General features: G+C 41.3%; 2 protein-coding genes across 11 annotated transcripts in view; one reads left to right on the top strand and one right to left on the bottom strand.

Annotated features, from left to right (window-relative positions):
• Nucleotides 1–6,257, bottom strand: part of Atg13 (autophagy related 13) — a 48,148-nt gene extending 41,891 nt beyond the window's left edge. For 2 of the 8 annotated variants that reach the window (XM_047518071.1, XM_047518070.1), the window contains exon 1: nucleotides 5,866–6,253. The gene's annotated coding sequence lies outside the window, so the exon portion shown is untranslated. Of the gene's footprint in view, nucleotides 1–5,865 lie in introns of all 8 variants that reach the window. The other 6 variants (XM_047518074.1, XM_047518072.1, XM_047518073.1 and 3 more) reach the window with 5 other exon arrangements.
• A 272-nt stretch (nucleotides 6,258–6,529) lies between these two features.
• On the top strand, nucleotides 6,530–14,377 carry Harbi1 (harbinger transposase derived 1). 3 transcript variants are annotated; one of them, XM_047517662.1, is made up of 3 exons: nucleotides 6,530–6,617; nucleotides 7,314–8,128; nucleotides 13,388–14,377. In XM_047517662.1, the coding sequence occupies exons 2-3, from the start codon at nucleotides 7,459–7,461 to the stop codon at nucleotides 13,765–13,767; spliced, it is 1,050 nt and encodes a 349-aa protein (XP_047373618.1). In that variant the 5' UTR covers nucleotides 6,530–6,617; nucleotides 7,314–7,458; the 3' UTR covers nucleotides 13,768–14,377. The 3 variants fall into 3 exon arrangements, with proteins under 3 accessions (XP_047373618.1, XP_047373619.1, XP_047373620.1); XM_047517663.1 differs by lacking the exon at nucleotides 6,530–6,617 and adding an exon at nucleotides 6,636–6,855; XM_047517664.1 differs by lacking the exon at nucleotides 6,530–6,617 and adding an exon at nucleotides 6,636–6,808.
• The last annotated feature ends 283 nt before the right edge of the window (nucleotides 14,378–14,660 follow it).

The raw sequence follows: 14,660 nt of genomic DNA on the forward strand, positions 1-14,660 counted from the left end.
ATACTTTTTTTTGGTACTGGGGATTGAACTCAGGGGCACTCGACCACTGAGTCACATACCCAGCCCTATTTTATATTTTATTTAGAGACAGAGTCTCAGTGAGTTGCTTAGCACCTCACTATTGCTGAGGCTGGCTTTGAACTCAAGATCCTCCTGTCTCAGCCTCCCAAGCCACTGGGATTACAGGCATGTGCTGCCATGACCTGCTGGGATACTTTTGAGAGTGAAAGTGGTATTCCCTGAGGTATTTAATCACCACATTGTAACAGTGGTCCACTTCATGCTTTAAATATTTTTCAAGGAGACATGTTTTTTCTCTTCTCCCTCCCTCTCCCTAATCTTCCTCTCCCTAATTTGGGGGAAAACACGAATACCCTTCTTCCCCAACCTAGAGGAAGTTCTGTCCTTAAGCACACACCCACCATAGAAATGAAGTAATTCAGACTTCAGGGATGGTACAAGAAAAGCTAAGAAATCTCCCAAATTAACAAGTGAATTAAACACCCCCCTTCTACCCAGGGCACACCTGGAATACAGCCTTTGAATCACCCTCATTTCCCCTTGATGGGACAGGAGTCCCCTGTGTTTCTCCTTTGTTAGTAAAGCAGTAAAACTTCTTTTTCCTTTTCTTTATAACATATCCTCATTATTGGAATGGCATCAGAGACAAGGACTGAGCTTTCAGTAACAATGACAACAAATACAAAATGAGACATCTGGTTACTTGCCACAGAACCCACATGGGAGAGGTCTAACAAGCATAATTGGAGTCCTAGAGGAATATGAGAAGAATAGGAGAGAAGTACACAGCTCAGGATTTTCAAGTAAATGGGGAAAGAAAAATAAAGCAGGTAAGTATGGCCCAAAGAACCTACTAAGGAGACATGGAAGTGAGCAAACGAGAGTCTAACAGGTTAGTAGGGAGTCCATGTAGATCATTTAGTAGGGAAAGACAGGAAAGTTAACTTCAACAAGAGGCAGGGGATATTGAACATCAAATCTGCTAGGAAGCTACTAAAGTAATCCCAATGTGAGTTGGCAACAAAACTGGAGTAAGGGCTGGGCACAGTGGTGCACACCTGTGATCCCAGCAGCTGTGGAAGCTGAGACAGGAGGACTGAGAGTTCAAAGCCAGCCTCAACAATTTAGTGAGGTGCTAAGCAAATCAGTGAGACCCTATCTCTAAATAAAATACAAAAAAGGGCTTAGGGGAGCTGGGTTCTGACTCAGTGGTAGAGTGCTTGCCTAGTACGAGTAAGGCCCTGGGTTCCATCCATAGTACCACATAAAAATAAAATAAAGGTATTATGTCCACCTACAACTGAAAAAACATTAAAAAAGAAAAAGAAAAGGGCTGGGGATGTGGCTCAGGGGTTGAGTTCCCCTGGGTTCAATTCCCAGTACCAAAAAAACAAACAAATGAACAAAAAAACTGGAGTAAGGTGACACCGTCAAAAAAGGAAGGAAAGAGCAAAAGAAACAAATGCATAATTTGGCAAGAGATTATATACAAATAACTTCTTTTTTTTTTTTTTTTTTGGTGGTGCTGGAATTGAATCCAGCTTTGCCACTAAGATTCACTCCCAGCCCTTTATATTTTGAGATAGGGTCTTGTTCAGTTGCCCAGGATGGCTTAGAATTTGTAACTCTCCTTGCCTCAGTCTACCAGATTGGACAACAAGAAATATGTAGGTGACAACCTAGCACTTAGGATCCAGTTTCAATCTTTCTATAGTTTGGATTCCATACTTACAAAATGGTAATAAATACCAACCTCATAGAGTTCTGGTGAGGACTGACTAATTCATGCAGGGCGCCTATAAGAGTGATGGTCATATATGGGATTCTCAACAAAGCTCTTAGCTACTTATTTCTACCTTTCACATTCTTTTTTTCTTTTTTAGTACTGGGGATTAAATCCAGAGGCACTTTAACACTGACCTACATCCCAAGCCTCTTTTGTTTTTATTTTGAGACAGTGTCTCACTCAGTTCCTGAGGTTGGCCTTGAACTTGCAATCCTTCTGCCTAACCCTCCCCAGCCACTGGGGTTAAGGGCATGAGAAGCCCTGTCCCACTACCTTTCACATTCTTATCTCAGGTCCAAGGAACACCACATAAATAGATCATGTTCTGACCTGGTGGCACAGGCCTAATTCCAATGACTTGGAGGCTAAAGGTGGAGGATGGCAAATTCAACGTCAGCCTGGGTTAATTAAGATCCTGTCTCAAAATAAAAGGGCTGGGGATGTAGCTTAATGGTAAAGTACCTCTGGGTTCGATCCCTAGTACTGCAAAAAATAAACAACAACAAAAAAATTAAATAAAAATGAATTGATCATTCACTTGGTCACAGAAAAATTCCCAATACTGGCTGAGGAGAATATCTCAGTGATAGAGCATTTGCTTAGCATGCTGGATGTCCTGGGTTCAATCCAGCACTGCCATGAAACCAAAATAAAAAGAGAAAAAATTCCAACGTAATATTGCCTAAATCTATAAAACTAGAAATAAACAATGAAAAGTTAACCATGTGTAAATTAAGAACCTTTCAATAATAAGCACTGGAATAAAAACCAAAGTTCAAATTATCTAGAAATTAACAAAATACAGAATGTTTGGCATCAAAACAAATGCTACAATAAAAAGGGAATTCAGAGGTAAATTTATATCCTTAAATACCTTTATAATTAATACTCAAATATTAATTTCTGGAAGCCAGAAAAAAAGCAAATAAATACAAAATAAATTGGAAGAGGGAATAAAGGCTATGCTTAATTAACTAGAAACAATTTAAAAACCAATTCAAATAATAAGGTCAACATCTGGTTTCTTTAAAATTCCAAGACACAGGGGCTGGGGCTATAGCTCAGTGGTAGAGCGCTTGCCTAGCACATGTGAGGCCCTGGGTTCGATCCTCAGCACCACATAAAAATAAATAAAAATAAAGATACTGTGTCCATCTACAACTAAAAAAAAAATTTTTTTTTTCAAGACACAAACATGAGTGGGGAAAACATCCTTAAGCTGGGCAGGGTGGTGCATACATGTAATCCCAATGAAAGAGGCAGGAAGATCACAAATTCAAGGCCAGTCTAAGTAATTTAGCCAAGCCCTAAGCAACTAAGCAAGATACTGTCTCAACATAAAGCATTAAAAGGGTTGGGCATGTAACTCATGATAAAGGGCCCCCTGGGCTAAATCCCAGTACCAAAGGAAAAACAAAAAACAAAAAACAAAAAACTTTAAACCTCCATTTCAAAGAGATAGTATCTAATTTAAATAAGTATTTCAAATTATCTCCAAATGACCTAGTAACTATGGACAATATAAAGGAAGTTAGGATGGAGGAGACAGAAATTTGAAGAGATTACTAAAAACAAAAAAATGATTTTTAACTCTATTTCCTTCACATGTATATAAACCATAAATGGAAGTAGTATTTTACAAAACAACAATTCTAAGTTATCACTTCCATTAATTCTTGATTCACCTTTACTTTCACTAAGGAGATAACAAATAGTCAACTGTATGTGCACATTGAGTTGTTCTTCCAAGTAGTGGTGATTCACATTCTTATCCCTTCTCTTGTGACCAAGGGCATATGGGGGACACCATTAAGATAAACCAAACAGCCTGTGCAAGCTACACAGGCCTTCAGAGGATTTCTCTAATAAACTGGCCCATATTTAATCTAAGGTTAAAACAGCTAATTATTTTCAAATAATTTTAAGTCTAGTATGGTGGCATATGCCTGTAATCAGGAGGCTGAGGCAGGAAGACTGCAAGTTCTAGGTCAGCCTCAGCAACTGAGCGAGGCCTTAAGCAACTTGGTGAGACCCTGTCTCAAAATAAAACATAAAAAGGGTTGGGGAGGGCTGGGGTTGTGGCTCAGTGGAAGAGCACTTGCTTAGGAAGTGTGAGGCACTGGGTTTGATTCTCAGCACCACATATAAATAAATGAATAAAATAAAGGTCTATCATCATCTAAATTTTTTTTTAAATAAAGGGGGCTGGGGATATGACTCAGTGGTTAAGTGCCCCTAGTTTCAATCCCTGGTACCAAAATAAATAAATAAATAATAAAATAAAAAGGGCTGGGGAAGCCAGTCATAGTGGTGAACTCCTATAATCCCAGCATCTTGGGAGACTGAGACAGGAGGACTACAAGTTCAAGGCCAGCCTCAGCAACTTAGTGAAGCCCTAAGCAACTTGGTGAGACCCTATCTCAAAATAAAAAAAAATTAAAAAGGCCAGGATGAAACAGTGGTAAAGCACTCCTGGGGTGACTCCCCAGTAGCAAAAAAAAAATATTTCTTAGCTGGGCAAGGTGATGAAAGCCTGTAATCCCACCCACTAGGGAGACTAATGAGGGGGATGCAAAGTTGCTGGTCAACATGTGCAATTTAGCAAAATAAAAATAAAAGTCTCAAAATAAAAGTAAAAATGACTACGATGTAACTCATTGGTAAAACCCTTTCTCAACATGCACAAGGCCTTGGGATCGAAACCCAGAACTACAAAACAATAAAAATAAACAAACAATAATACTTCAACATGCACAAGGCCTTGGGATCGAAACCCAGAACTACAAAACAATAAAAATAAATAAACAATAATACTCCTCCTGAGCTGTAGAATGGAGAGTTGAAAACAAAAACCCTTATAATTTAGTGAGAGTTATAATATCTAAAGATAAAGATCCAATCCACACAAGAGCTAATACTCATAAAACAATACACAAAAAACTTACAAGCTGAAGTAGTTTAAAGAAAGGGCCTGTTGCATTCTTGGGTACAAGGATGCAGGCCTATAATCGCAGTGACTGGGGAGGCTAAGACAGGATAATGGCCAGCCTCAGCAACTTAGCAAGTCCCTGTCTCAAAGTAAACAAACAAAAAGGGCTGGACATATAGTTCAGTGGTAATGTGCCCCTGGGTTCAATCAACAACACCCCCCCCCCCCGAAAAAAAGGTCTGTTGTTTCTTATTATTACTATACACATCCAAGTGAGTGAAGGTACTTAATACATTCTTCCATGATAGAAGTTATAAAGTGAGTAGAAGGAGACAACAGGTACTTTTAGGCTAGGAACAATATGGCACACCTGTATTCTCAGCAAATGCTGGAGGCAAGTTCTAGGCCAGCCTGGACAACTTAGTGAGACCCTGTCTCAAAAAATAAAAGGTTCTTAATTTGTAGTCCCAGTACCAGGGTACTTTTAAATGCTTTACTTTTGCTTTTTTTTTTTTTTTCTTTCTTTCTTTCTTTCTTTTTTTGGGTATGGGATGGCCAGCGGAGGGTGAAATACTACTGAAAGATAACTGACTGGGTATGTGAAAACTGTTATGTATTAGTGATGAGCCAAAGAAGGTGCTTAACCACTTACCCAGAGATTTAACTAATAAGAATGGATCGCGGGTTTCCAGAGGTCGTTCCACTGCGAGTAAGATGGTCGTGAACCTTAGGTGACCAGTCAACAGTCACCTTCACCTACACGCGGAGTACATTTGACTCTCGACAAATCTTGACTGAATGAAAACCTAACCTACCTCATTCATACTGGTACCCAACCCCGGAGTTAATGGCCCCAAAAATTACCCACAAAAAGTCTAACGACCTAACCCGAAGAGCTCAGAAAGTAGAGAAGAAAGCTGTACGAGCCTCTGTAAAGACTGGGAACAATTAAAAGTCAATGGGGCCTACACCACCTCGATTTCCCCAACAAAACTTAGGGGCTCTAGGGACGGAACCTCGGCGAGTAGGCTTCGGCTTCCACAAGGAGGTGGCCGAAGGGCCGCAGATCCACCGCCTCCCACCCGGGGGCGCTGAGAGATCTGGGGGTACCCTCCCCCAAAGTTAGTACCTGCGAAGCTGCGGCACAGAGAGTGGCTCGGAGTTTTCATTACGGAGGCCGGGGCCTGGGGCCGGCCAGCCGCGCCACCTGGCAGAGTGTTCCGCGCTCCGGGGCTGCAGTGACAGCACAGGTCGCAGAAACCTCGTGCCTTAGGAGGCTCCCGGATCGCAGCCCCCGGACGTTTCGCTCGCAGCACTGCGCAAGTTCTCGCAATCACGTCGACTGGTTCTCTTCAGGGCTTCCCTCACGGGTCAAACGAACACCCCTGCCTTAACCCAGCAGCCGGTCGTCCCCCGGCGCCGCCATCGTTAGTGTTTGTTTTCATCCGCTTCAGTGCTGGCGGTGGGGAGGGAGAGAGTTAGAGGGAAATCCAGCTGCCCAACCTCGTCCGCACTTTCGCTACGACATAAAATCACTACTTAGTCCTTTGGCTACCCAAAATATCCACACACAAAAAATCTCTTCTATAAAAGTCTTCTTATGAAAAACCTACATGCCAGTCAGGAGCAAAGAAATGCCGAACGAATGGTGTCTTTGAGATAGCAAGACCGTTGGAGCGTTGTGTGGAAAGTGCGGAGACGAAGCGCAGGCCGCGGCGGCAGCGGCAGTGAGGACGCGGCGTGGGGCGGGTGCTGACGCCGAGTGGGTGGTGCCGCTGTTGCGCGCCGTGGCTGCCTGTGTGCGGCCGCCGGTTCCGGAGGAGGGCCAGCCTGCGCTGGGTGGGTGGAGTATCCGTTTGGTAACCTGGCAGCCACGGAGAGGTGGGTGACCAGACTGGGCGACTTTGGCGGTCGCCGACGGATTTTGGTATCCATTTTTAATGCGCGTTGTAAAAGTGGCGGAGTTTCTTCCTGAAGCTGGCTCTCTCCGCCTCTCCCTTCGCGCCTGTCTTTCGAACCCACTGGACTTCCTTACTTCCGAGCCCTTAACCTCTCGGTTTGGATTTCTTGTGGTGAGGGAACAGCCTAGTTTTGTAGCAGTGCACGTCCCCCAGGATGGGTAATGCATTGCTAAACTTTTTTCTCTCTCCTCCCAACCTCCGCACCCTCGTGAACTGGTTTGACACCTCCATGTCTGTCCCGTGCTTATCATATAGACCCATGGGACTGTGGATAACAAACCTGTGACTAATTCTTACCCAAGGTAGTTATGACTTCTCAGCTGTTTTGTGGCTTGTATAGATAGGAGCAGACCTCTTTTATCTTGCCAGTAATTGTGCCATCATCCCCATTAATCTTTTGCTGTTCTCAGTTGAAATGCCAGGCGTTAAATGAACCATCAAACTTAACTCCCATTATCCTTCAAATCAGACCAACTTTGTCATGCAGCCATGAATTAATAGATACAACCCCTTTTGCCTCAACAAAATGGATTGGCTCAAAATGTGCTGTTGTAGCGTTTGAGCCACTTTAATGTCTTTGGTAGGTTTCTAATTTTTTTTGTTTTAACCTTTACAGACTGAAGATTATAAATGCCAGAACCATTTAAGTGGTGGTTAGCTGTTGAATTCTGACACTTCAATACTTTCTTGTACCAACATCGTCATTGGGAAGAGTTCAGAAAAAGTAGCAGATAGAAGGAGAGACAACATTCACATTTGCAATGGCTATACCAATAACAGTTCTTGACTGTGATCTCTTGCTATATGGCCGAGGTCACCGGACATTGGACCGTTTTAAGCTGGACGATGTAACTGATGACTACTTGATGTCTATGTATGGGTTTCCTCGTCAGTTCATTTATTATTTGGTGGAGCTCTTGGGAGCGAGTCTTTCTAGACCTACACAGCGATCCAGGGCTATTAGCCCAGAGACACAAATTCTTGCAGCATTGGGCTTTTATACCTCAGGTTCCTTCCAGACTCGAATGGGAGATGCTATTGGAATTAGTCAGGCCTCTATGAGTCGTTGTGTTGCCAATGTCACAGAAGCACTTGTGGAAAGGGCCTCACAGTTCATTCACTTTCCAACTGATGAAGCATCCACACAGGCTCTGAAAGATGAATTCTATGGGTTGGCAGGGATGCCAGGGGTGATAGGCGTGGTTGACTGTATCCATGTGGCAATCAAGGCACCGAATGCTGAAGACCTCTCCTATGTGAACCGCAAGGGTCTGCATTCTTTAAACTGCCTGATGGTGTGTGACATCAGAGGAGCACTAATGACGGTGGAGACAAACTGGCCAGGTAGCCTACAGGACTTTGCTGTGCTGCAGCAATCTTCTCTAAATAGTCAGTTTGAAGCTGGGATGCACAAAGAGAGCTGGCTTCTTGGTAAGTTTGTAGTTATAAATCTTCAATTTATGTCATAGAAAAATTATGTAGTAGAGTAGAATGAAATACTCTAGAGTCTGTAGACCTGAATCTGAGTCCTTTGAAATTTTTATTAGACCTCAGGAGAAAATGCTTTGAGCATTAATTTTTTTTCCTCCTTCTCCTTCTCCCTCTTCCTTTTTTTTTTTTTTTTTTTTTCTTTCATGCTGGAGCTCAAACCCAGAACTTGCATGATAGGTAAGTGCTCTACCATTGAGCTACACCCTGAGCCCCTGATCCTTAATTTTATTAAAAAAAATCAACATTTAAAAGACATTTACTAAGTCTGGATGTGATGGCACATGTCTGTAACTTCAGTTACTCAGAAAGCTGAAACAGGAGGATCACAAGTTTGAGGGGAACGTGTGCAATTTAGTAAGACCCCTGCCTCAAAAAATAAAAAAAGAACTAGGGCTGTAGCTCAGTGGTATAGCACCTCTGGTTTCAGTCCCCACTACAAGAACAACAACAACAACAACAAAGACATTTACTTAAATTTAAAAACATATTTGACCCAGCTCTTCCACTTCCAGGGATTTATCCTAGACAATCATGTCCATAAGTATGCAAAACTAAATTGCATGTATGTTGTAGTAAAAATTTGCACTGCCAACTGGGCTATATGCCATGTACCTATAATCCTAGATACTCAGGAGGCTGAGGCAGGAGGATTGTAAATTCAAGGTCAGCCTGGGAAATTTAGGGAGACCCTGTGTCCAAATGAAAAACAAGCCAGGCTCAGTAGCACAAGTCTGTGATCCCAACAACTCTGGAGGCTGAGGTAGGAGGATTGCAAGTTGAAGGCTAACCTTAGCAATTTAGTGAGGCCTTAAGCAACTTAGTGAGACCCTATCTCAAAATAAAAAATAAAAAGGCGTGGGGATGTAACTCAATGGTAAAGCACCCCTGGATACAATCCCTAATACTGAAACAAAAACAAAAACAAAAACTTGAGCCTGACAGCTCAACTTTTAGTTTTTATTTTAGGGTAGAGGGGGGAAATAGGCCAGGTTTGGTGCCAGACCACGTGCTAAGCAGGAAGAAACCTAGGAAAATATACCAATGGAAATTGAAAAAGTGGAAACCAACTCCCTTAGTACTGTCATTTCTAGCATATTCCCTTAGAAGGTCTCCATGAACTCTAAACAAGAAAACTAGCTTGAGATCCCTTGATTTGTTTAATATTTCACAGATCTTCAAGATAAAATGAATCATGTAATTAATCAGGGTAGTGGTGCTTACCTGTGATCCCACTGACTTGGGAGGCAGAGGCAGGAGGATCACAAGTTTGAGGCAGCCTCAGCAACTTAGTGAGATCCTCAGCATTTAAAGAGATCCTGTCTCAAAATAAAATAAAAGACTGGAGATACAGCTCAGTGGTAAGGTGTCCCTGGGTTTAATCTTCAGTACTAAAATCAATCAATCAATCAATCAAATGGCTGGGAATACATATATAGCTCAGTGATAGAGCACTTGCCTATTCTAGTGGGAGAGCCTGGGTTTAACTCCCAGGATGGGGGGGGGAGGGGAAAGCCAAGCACCTTGGCTTACATCTGTAATCCCAGCATTTTGGGAGGCTGAGGCAAGAAGATTGCAAGTTCGATGCCAGCCTCAGCAACTTAGCAAGACCCTATCTCAGAATAAAAAATGAAAAGGGTTGGGATGTGACTCAGTAATAGAGTGCCCCTAGGTTCAATCTCCAGTACCACAAAAAAAACCGCTGGAATGAGAGTTTTCAAGGTTAGCCATAGACATCCATTTTTAACAAGTGTGTTAAATGATTTTTATGATTGGAAAATAGTGGTCTCTAGAGGACTTGTGGACAATGAGATAAATAAGATTCACATGTTTATAAGGAACGACAAGCTGCTCAAAAGGGGTATTTTCATGAGAGCCCCAGACATTAGAAATTGTATCTTCACACCATCAGATTTGTGGAATAGTTCTAGATGTTTCAAACTTGGAAAAAGATTTGATTTCCCTTTGTTTCTTCAGCATATATTCACTTAGAGTGTCATCCCTTCCTGTCCTCATTCTCATCTATCCCTTCAGGATGCATTACCCAAATTCTCCTCTAAATATACCTACTCCTGGAAATGATTCAGCTTGAGTTCTTATTTTGTCAGTTCTTGGCCTAGTCCTGTTAAGCAGCTTTGGGTAAAATCTGCCAGAATGTCTTATGGATGACTGATCATATAAGCAATTATAATCTGTTTAACAATTCTGATCCCAATCCCCACCTAAGTGCCTGTTTTCCAGTGGTGTTTGCATTATAACCAGTTAATGATGGTGGAACATTTTAGAAAATTAACTGGGTGGCCTGTATATCTCCCTCCATTTAAGGATTATACTGTTTCTTAGAGAAATCATAACAAAATCATTTAACATCTCTGCTTTTAGACATTCATCATAGATGTTTATCTTAGTCTCTTTTATAGTACTTACTGTTATTTTAGTGATTCTGAATCTGAAATTAACATTTAGTAACTAAGCTCTTCCCCTTGCCTGAGATATCAAAGGATGGATGACATGTATTTTGATCTTCTCATTTGTAAAATGAATTTAATGTCTAACATGGTAGAGTTGGGATTGGATAATAAGAAATAATATTTAAAAGTGTCTAGCACAGCCTGACACATGTCTGTAATCCCAGCTACCTGGTAGGCTGAAGCAGGAGGATGGCAAATTCAAGGCCAGCCTGGGCAATTTAGCAAGACCCTGTTTCAAAATAAAAACTGAAAAGGACCGAGGATGTAGCTCAGTGGTAGACTGGCCCTGGGTTAAATGTTCAGTCCCTGAAACCACATAGAAAGAGAGACAGAGACAGACAGACAAACAGACACAGGCAGGAGGGAAACTAATGTAGATCACAATGAAAAAAAATTTTTGTAGTACCAGGGATTGAACCTACGGGCACACTACCAGTGAGCTACATCCCTGCCCTTTTTTATTGTTTGTTTTGAGACAGTGTCTCCCTGAGTTGTGGAGCCTGACCTGGAACTTGTGATCCTCCCACCTTAGCCTCAGCAGTTACTGAGATTACAGGTGTGTGCCACCATACCAGGCACAACAATACCACTTTCTTAAATTTGGTGTTTAGTAGAGGTGAGGTCAATTGAAATAAGTTAAAATAGGAAGGAAAAAAAGTCAAATAAGCATAAAATTTTAAAATTTTGTGTGACTTCCTAGTTATTTATAGTTAATTCAGTTAGAAATGTTAGCTCACACCTGCAATCCCAGTGGTTCTAGAGGCTGAGACGGGAGGATCGAGAGTTCAAAGCCAGCCTCAGCAAAAGCACAATGCTAAGCAACTTAGTGAGACCCCGTCTCTAAGTAAAATATAAAATAGTAAAATATAAAATACAGAATATACATTTATATTTTATAAAATGTAAAATAGTAATTGAGTGCCCCTGACAGTTCAATCACCAGTACCCCCCCCCCAAAAAAAAAAAAAAAAGAAAGTTAACTCCTAAAAGAAACTAGTCCTCTATTTTTGGAACAGTGCCCAGCACTGAACAGTCCAAACTGTTTACTGTAATTGATGGGTCAGGAGCACAGTGATTGTGCAACTTGGTACTCCAGGGCCTATTGTCTGTCTCAGATTTCTAAGAGGATGTGCCTCTGTGTGAGACACTTCATCTGCCAGACATAGTGAGTCAGGACAGTTAAACATTATAGAATCATTGTGCTGTTAGGACATTGCACCCCAGTTTTGTTTGTTATTGTTAGCACTTCCCAGGATCATTTGATAAGGAAGTCACTTAAGGGGAATACCTTGTGTGTGTTATTTTAATTGACTTCTGATTTCATTTCCTTCTCACTATTTATGCATCATTATATTTATGTTCTCCTTGTTAATGTGAAATTCTTCCAGTTCCTCTGTGACAAAACTATGTTCCAGTTCTATTGTGATAGCTAGGAAGGCAGAACACCTGAGTTCTGATCACTACTAAAGATGCTGGGACTTTATCTTGTCCTCTTCAGCACTAGAAGGATAAATTATTATTGTCCCATAAAATACTTTGAAATACCTAGGTAGTGCTTTCAGATCTGAAAGTTTAGTGATAAAGTTAGAAATTTTCCTCACAACTGTTTTAGGATCTCCTGGTAGAATTCTCTTTTTCTTTCTCCACTCCCCACTTCCCCCTTCTTGTATAATACTAGGGATTGAACTCAAAGTTGTTTTATCACTGAGCTACATCCCCAGTCCTTTTAATTTTATTTTGAGACAGGGTCTCCCTAGTTGCTGCCTTCAAAGTTGGGAATATTCTTTTCTCTATTGTACTCTTCTTGCTTTTTAGAGATTTGAAAATTGGCATGCTATTTGTTTGTTTTTTATGGTGTTGGGGATTGAATTCTGGGGCTCTCTACCACTGAGCTACATCCCCATCCCTTTTTTTATTTAATTTTTAATTTTTTTTTTTTTAATTTTGAGACAGGGTCATGCTAATTTGCTTAGGATCTTGCTTAGTTGCTGAGGCTGGCCTCAAATGTGCACACCTTCTGCCTCAGCCTCCTGAGTCACTGGGATTACAGGCATATGCCACTGGGACTGATGCTATTTGATAGTTTTTATTAAGTCTTTTATTAAAAAACAGTATTTCTGAATTTTGAAAAATCCATGGGTTTGGGGTGTGGCTTAGTGGTGGAGTGCTTGACTTGCACAAGGCCGTGGATTCAATCCTTAGCCCTAAAAAGCTAAAAAAAAAAAAAAAATCCTGGAATTTTACTTCCTCCAGTTCCTCCACCTTTTTCCTATATTTTTTCAGATTTGGCTTTTGTTAGCACTCAGCTTTTTTTCCTCTGTTGGTTTTAACCAAGGATATTCCCAGCCAAGACTCGTGTCTTATGCTCGTGACTTTGGCATACTTTCTTTTTACCACAACATTTTTCTCTTGCCTTTTTTTTTTTTTTTCCTGGTGTGCTTTGTTTCCAAAGCTGTGTGTGTCTGTGTGTTTGTGTGTGTGTGACTGTGAATAGGGATTGAACCCAGGTGCTCACTAACACTAAACTACATCCCCAGACTTTTTTTTTTTTTTTTTCCTGACAGTCTTGCTATGTTTCCCAGTCTGGCCTTGAACTTGCCATCCTCCTGCCTTAGCCTTCTGAGTCGCTGAGATTCACTGCACCTGACTCATTGCATTTTCTTATTCATTCTCAATATCTTTCAGAATTGTACTTATAATCACTTATGATTTCTTTGGGCCTTCCACACAGGTGACAGTTCCTTCTTTCTTCGCACTTGGCTTATGACCCCACTTTCCATTCCTGAAACTCCAGCTGAAAATCGGTATAACATGGCCCATTCTGCAACTCACAGTGTGATTGAGAAGACTTTTCGAACCCTCTGCTCCCGTTTCCGCTGCCTGGATGGATCCAAAGGGGCACTGCAGTACTCACCAGAGAAGTCCAGCCACATCATCGTGGCTTGTTGTGTCCTCCACAACATCTCTTTGGAGCATGGAATGGATATTTGGTCCTCTCCAATGACAGGATCCATGGAACAGCCCCCTGAGGAAGAGTATGAGCACATGGAGTCTCTGGACTTAGAGGCTGATCGTATCCGTCAGGAGCTGATGCTTACTCATTTTAGCTAATGTAGAAGATGGAGAGGAGACTTTCCAGAAGGAATGTTCCCCCTCACCACCCCCTACACAATTTTATCATCCAGCATGACTGAGTGTGCAGACACTTTCAAAAATTGACATTTAATCTGTGTGTTTTAAAAGGGTTGGAGCTATGCCAGAATATCTTGATTCATTTGCAAATGTGTCACAAACAGAAGCCAAGACAAGGGTTCCCTACTATCCAGTGAACTCCAGGTTGAGCATCACTCATTTGAAAATGTAATGGTTGCAAACATTTACGATTGTGCCTACAAAGTTATAGTAAAGGGGGGAATCACATAACAAAAACACTTTTCTGTTTTCAGTTATTTTTCACTTTTTTGTTTTCAGTTATTTGGTGTTTCAAATGAAAACAATTAATAGTTGTCCCAAATTATATGGGTGATATTTTAGTTTTTCTTTTTTGCTGCCTGTGAAGGCAAATGCAAATAGTGAATTTAGTTGGGGAATGGTCTTCTAAGATAACTAAATGGCAACTGATCTGAGTTTGCAGCTTTGTGTTTTGTTGTTAGTACTGGGAATTAACTCAGGGCCTCATGCATGCTAGGCAAGCACTCTATCACTGAGCTATATCCCCAGGTCTTTTTTTATTTCTATATTTTATTTTTTCTGCTGGGGATTGAACCCAAGGGTGCTTTACCACTGAACCATATCTCTAACCCTCTTTATTTTGAGACAAGGTCTCACTTCGTTGTTTAGGGCCTTGCTAAATTGCTGAGGCTTCCCTTGAACTTGCAATCCTCTTGCCTTAGTCTTCTGAGATGTGTTCCACCATGCCTGGCCTCAGCCCTTTTTAAAAATTTTTATTTTGATTTGTTTTGCTGTGCTGGGGATTTGAACCCAGGGCCTTGTGCTTGTGAGAC

This window comes from Sciurus carolinensis, chromosome 11 (genome assembly GCF_902686445.1).
Source record: "Sciurus carolinensis chromosome 11, mSciCar1.2, whole genome shotgun sequence".
Classification (NCBI taxonomy): domain Eukaryota; kingdom Metazoa; phylum Chordata; class Mammalia; order Rodentia; family Sciuridae; genus Sciurus; species Sciurus carolinensis.

Coding starts and splice junctions, on each gene's coding strand:
- Harbi1 (XM_047517662.1), top strand. CDS start 7,459: ATGGCTATACCAATAACAGTTCTTGACTGTGATCTCTTGCTATATGGC. Junction 8,129..13,387: donor CAAAGAGAGCTGGCTTCTTG/GTAAGTTTGTAG, acceptor CCTTCCACACAG/GTGACAGTTCCTTCTTTCTT.